General features: G+C 42.9%; 1 protein-coding gene across 2 annotated transcripts in view; it reads left to right on the top strand.

The window, feature by feature from the left end:
• Positions 1–3,862, top strand: part of TPST1 (tyrosylprotein sulfotransferase 1) — a 139,418-nt gene extending 135,556 nt beyond the window's left edge. The window contains exons 5-6 of one of the 2 annotated variants that reach the window (XM_012640384.1): positions 1,182–1,228; positions 3,299–3,862. In XM_012640384.1, coding sequence (XP_012495838.1) covers positions 1,182–1,199 — 18 coding nt within the window. In that variant the 3' untranslated portion in view covers positions 1,200–1,228; positions 3,299–3,862. The remainder of the gene's footprint in view (positions 1–1,181; positions 1,229–3,298) is intronic. The other variant, XM_012640385.1, reaches the window with a different exon arrangement.
• Positions 3,863–5,438: the final 1,576 nt, after the last annotated feature.

Genomic DNA, 5,438 nt, shown 5'->3' with positions numbered 1-5,438 from the left:
TGAGGCCAAGGCAGAGGATCACTGAGGCCGGAGTTTGAGATCAGCCCAGGCAACATAGTAAGACCCCATCTCTACAAAAAAAATTTTTTTTAAGTTAGCTGAGTGCAGTGGCCCTCACTCGTAGTCCTAGCTACTTTGAAGCTGAGGCAGGAGGAGCACTTGAGCCGAGGAGTTTGATGCTGCAGTGAGCTGTGATGATGCCACTGCACTCCAGCCTGGGTAACCAAGCAGGACCCTGTCTCAAAAAAAAAAAAAGAAAGAAAGAAAAAAAGTTTGAGAATGTTTACTTATTAAAAATCATCATAAAGAGATTAAAAAGTGTTAAGTAGGAGAAAATGTTTGAAACAAAGGGCTCATATATAGAATATAGAGAATTCTTACAAATCAATAGAAAAAGACACTTCAGAGCCCCTCACTATGGTTAATTTCATTTAATGGACCTCTCTCTCACTCCCACACACACATATTTAGAAAAGGGCCTGTAGAGGACTTTGGTTTAACTTCCAATGAATGAGAAAACTGAAGCCCATAGAACCCTCAGGTTAAGTAATTAGCTAGATGGCTCACACAAGTCAGGAAAGGCGACACTTACCATCACAGTTTTATTATAAAGGCTGCAAATCAGGACCTGTCAAATGAAGAGACACATAGGGCTAGGTCTGGGAGGGTCCTGAATATAGAACTTCTGCTCCCTTTCCCCATGGAATCAGGGCACATCACCCTCTTGGCACATCTGTGTGTTCACCACCAGAAGCTCCTCTGAACTTCCACACCCAGAGTTTTTATTGAAGTTTATTTACGTAGGCATGACTGAATACATCATCTGTTGTGTAATGGAACTCAGTGTCCAGCCAACCTCCCCTCCCCTGGCTGGAAGCCCCAACCCTCTAATCCGTGGATGGTCTTTGTGGTGACCAGCCCCTACCCTGAGTCAGCTCATCTCTTACCATAAACTCAGCTGTGATCCAGGGGACTCGTAAATAATGAAGACATTCCTGTTGCTTGGGAATTTCCAAGGAATTAGAGTCTCTTCTCAGGAACCAGGAGGAAAGGCCAAATTCTTTATTATACAACAGAAGCAGACTGAGTTCATTCAAAAGTTTGATGTTTCAGTGGGAGCAGTCACTTCTCATGCTGACCAACTTCAAGGACTTTAAGACATCTTTTGCTTCCTTCAACAGACTGAGCAAATGGAGTAGCAGAACAAGGAACCTCTTTCATACATGAGGTGAGAGCTGGGGGACATTGCTGGGTCTTTGGGTTTCCCACTTGGGCTCTCACAGGAGGCAGTGTGGCCAGGGTGGAGAACAGAGGTCTGGAGTCAGGCTGCCTGGGTTGCAATCCTGGCTCTATCACTTACTGTGTGGCATTGAGCAAATTATTTAACCTCTCTGTGCCTTAGTTTCTTCATCTGTAAAACAAGGATCATATTAATAAGAGAGTGGTGGTAATCATAATAATGTCTACACAGAGCCTGGCACATAATAAGCTCACAAATAGTGTTAGTTATTTTCATTATGAGGAGGAATTTAAAATTATAAACTATTTTAGCTGAAAAGGATCTAGAGACCATCAAGCCCCACTGCCTATTTGCTAATAAGGAAACTGATCCTAGGGAGAGCAGGTTATTAAAGTCAGAGGTAGGGAAAACCCAGAGCTAATGAACACCATCTCCTGACATGGGCCAGGGTTTCTTCCACCATACCCCCTGCCCCCAGACACCTTACCCCCATGCTGCTTTCGCTGTGTGCTGGACTTGCAAATGTTTTTGCACTTTTTTTGTTGTTGGTTGGTTTTCAAGTTTGCCCTTGATCATTTTAATGTATTATGTCTTAGTTTGTAACCTACATTGTCTCATTGTAGCTAAGGCTTACAGTGTGAACGAGGCCAGCCATGCCTTTTAAGCCTCCTTATATAATATCTGTGAACGTGTACATCATCAGGTACACGTCCAGGGATGGCAGCTCATTAAGTGGCAAAGCTGGCTTCTAAATCCAGATCTCCTGACATAGTGGCTCAGAACTCATAGCCCACTCTAAAACTTTCTTAAGAGTCTGTTTTGCTCTGAATGATATAATGATGCCTTTGATCATTTAGAACTTGAATAGTTTTTCTAAAAATCTGATATTGATTTTTTTCTCATAGTTTTGCTTGCTGATTTTTGTTTTTATTTTTCCTTTATATAATAATGTATTCAGTGCATGCTCCACATCAGGCATAAAATACCAAGCATTTTATATTTATATATATGACATAATATATAACACATGATTACTTTTATAGATACATGATTTCATTCAGTTCTCAAACCACTGGCCAGCAGGTGGTATAACTACTATTGTAGTCATGAGAAAGCTGAAGTTGAATAATTTGAATAAGAGATTTTTATGACTTGCCATGTGTCAGTGGATTACAGACATAAGAAGCCCGTGAACACTGCTGTGTCATGTCATCATCGTGGATGGCAGCGAGCTAATAATATTGATAGGTTTCAGGATTAAGGTTGCCTTTTTGCTAAGGAGCAAATGCAGAATGTTAGACTTGTGCTCTGTGGTTATGCGTGTTTAACAGCAGTTATCAGATCAGGCCTTGGATAATTTTGTTTATCCAAAATGCTTTCAAAATTTATAGGTTATCTTACTCCCCGCCAAACAGACACAGACACACACACACACACACACACACGCACGTGGACTCACTGACTGGCCATCTATAGGAGACAGTGCGCTGTCAGGCGACCCCAGCCATCGTGCTGCCTTCAGCAGCATTTCGTCCCTGTTTGCTTGTTGACGCTTGTGGGTGCCCACATCTGGTGAGAGGACTCAGGACAAGCTGGGAAGACAGCAAAGCATCTTAGACAGATACTAGTCTTTCTTCTTATCTTTTGGGTCCCTTTGGCATTTGAATAACAGTCACTGTGTTCTCTAAAGATTCCTTTGAGGAACCTTAGGGTCCATTTTTTCAAATGATGAGGAATCAGTATGTTGGCCCCTGGACGTTTGATGCCCCTGCCAGTGCCCCCACAGTAGCTGCAGTTGTAGATGACAGTTGCAGTCGTTTAGAAATGGGCAGTCGTGGCCTTTGCACTGGCTGCCATCTGCTTGTTTTGAACATAGCAGTGACTTGCAGGCATCTAAAAGCATCCCATCTCGAGCAGTCCTCCACGGTAGCTGTTCTCAGTGATCGCCGTCCCCCTGCCCCGCAGGAGCCTCCTCCCCAGCCGGGAAGGAGGTGGTGATGGCACAGGGAGAGCGGACTGGGACTCCACATCTGTAATCATATTGTCTGTTTGCCCTAGGAAAGACTGCTGCCTTTTCCATGGAAGGGAAATTTCTAGAACTGGCTGTCCCTTGCTGAGCTCAGTGGAACATCTGTACTGTGGCCACATCTCTTCATTTGCTAGTCTCCCCCGCTGAGAGCTAGAGGTGTCTGCACACACTTGGGCTTCCTGGAGTGATCTGCTTCCTGAGTGAAGATCTCTTGACCCTGATAACATGCAAAGCCCCATGAGAAGGAGCCCAGAAGGGACACATGCTTTCTGTTAACACTGCTCCTGTCTTCATCGTTTTTTACCAGATTGCAAACTTTGTTTTCAAGGAGAGAGTTTAAAAATGGGATTCTGTAAGCAAAATTGGGCCGTTTCATTTTGGAATAGGTTGTCTGTACATGTTCTAATGTTTTGTAGAACACGCGTGCCTGTTTAAATGTATTGATGTGGATAATATTAAATATCTTCATTATTTAAATAATTCATTGTATTGTTTCTGAGAAGTTGGGAAATTACCGTTATACATTTACAACTTAATGACTTTTGTATTTTATTTTTCAAAATAAAAGCTTTCAATGTGAAGCATTCTGGTAATTACATGTTTTCGTTAATGTGGTTTCAGAGAAGCGCAAGACCTTATCAGATGGTATTCTCATAAACCAAAATTTCTTCAGTTGGCTGTATTTTAGATATTCCCCTCTAGGTGTCATAATTTTTTAGTGATATTTTCTGTAATTTATTTCAGAGAGAACCTGTTGCCATCCATTTTCAGAATCCTGTTCTGTTTCATGCTTTCGTATACCGTATTCAAGGACAAAAAGGTTACCGTTTGCAGTTTCCTAGAATCCATTGTTACGGAACATGGAATGGCCAGGTAATAGTAATAATTCCCATTTCTTGAGTGTATTTTATATGCTGGGCACTGAAAAAGGTATTTAACATGTTATTTCTTTTTTTCTATCTCTCTCTTGTTTTTTTTTTTTTCCTTTGTTTCATGAGATTCAGGGAGGTTAACATGTTATTTCATCTCTGCCCCCAAATTTGTACCTATACATATAGGTCATATCCGTATCAGTAATTGCAATGTTTTCTACCCTGTCACTCAAGCCAGAAACCTAAGAGTGACACTTGATTTAATCCTTTTTCTCCTTCTTTCCACCCACATCCAAGATCTTTAATTCTACCTTCAAAGTATTTCTTGAATCCGTCCACTTCCCTCCAGCTCCCCTGCTCCCACCCTAATCTAAGACATCACCATCTGTCACCTAGGCTGTTGCGGCAGATAACCTGCCAACCAGTATCCCGTTCCTACTCTTGCACCCTCAAGTCTGTTCAGCACACAGCAGAATAATAGTTTTAAAATACACATCTGGGCGTGACCCTCCCCACTTGGAACTTTTCGGCAGCATACCACCCGGTTTAGAGGGCCTACTCCTGCCGGGATCCAGCGCCACTGTCCCTCCCTCCCATCACAGGCCTTTCTGTCCCCACCTCACCCCTTGTGCTCTAGGCTTCTCTATTTCTAGAACACATCAAGATTTTTCTGCCTCTACATGTCTTATTCCTCTCCCTGGAATGTTCCTCCCTCTGCTCTGCCTGACAAGCTCCTCAATTCTCTGGACTCAGTAAGTTCCACTTCTCAGGGAGATTTTCCCTGGCCTCTTGAACTGAAAGGTGGATCCCGCTCCTGCCTACCTTCTTCACGGTACTTATCACACTTTGCAGTTTTTAATCTGTTTGTTGCTTTTTCATTGTCTGTCTCCTACACTAGACAGTAAGTTCCTGGAGGACCGAGACTATGTTTTTTTCTTTTCCATTTTTGTATCCTTGGCACCTAGCAAAGTATCTGGCACTTTCTAGGAACCAAGTAAAATACTCGGTGAATGATTAATCTTCCTAGGAACCTTCTGGCATACAGACCATTTGACAGATGAAGAAACAGGCTCAGCCATGTCAAGTCAAATCTTTTAACACAAGACCGGGCACAGTGGCTCACGCCTCTAATCCCAGCACTTTTGGGAGGCCAAGGTGGGAGGATCACTTGAACCCAGGAGTTTGAGACCTGCGTGAGCAACATAGCAAGACCCCTCCTCTACAAAAAATTTAAAAATTAGCCAGGTGCTCCTGTAGTCCCAGCTACTTGGATGGCTGAGGCAGGAGGATCACTTGA

This window comes from Propithecus coquereli, unplaced genomic scaffold, assembly GCF_000956105.1.
Source record: "Propithecus coquereli isolate 6110/MARCELLA unplaced genomic scaffold, Pcoq_1.0 Scaffold150, whole genome shotgun sequence".
In the NCBI taxonomy this organism is placed as follows: domain Eukaryota; kingdom Metazoa; phylum Chordata; class Mammalia; order Primates; family Indriidae; genus Propithecus; species Propithecus coquereli.
Note: the sequence above shows the minus strand (reverse complement) of the source record. Positions and strands in the feature narration are given on the sequence as shown.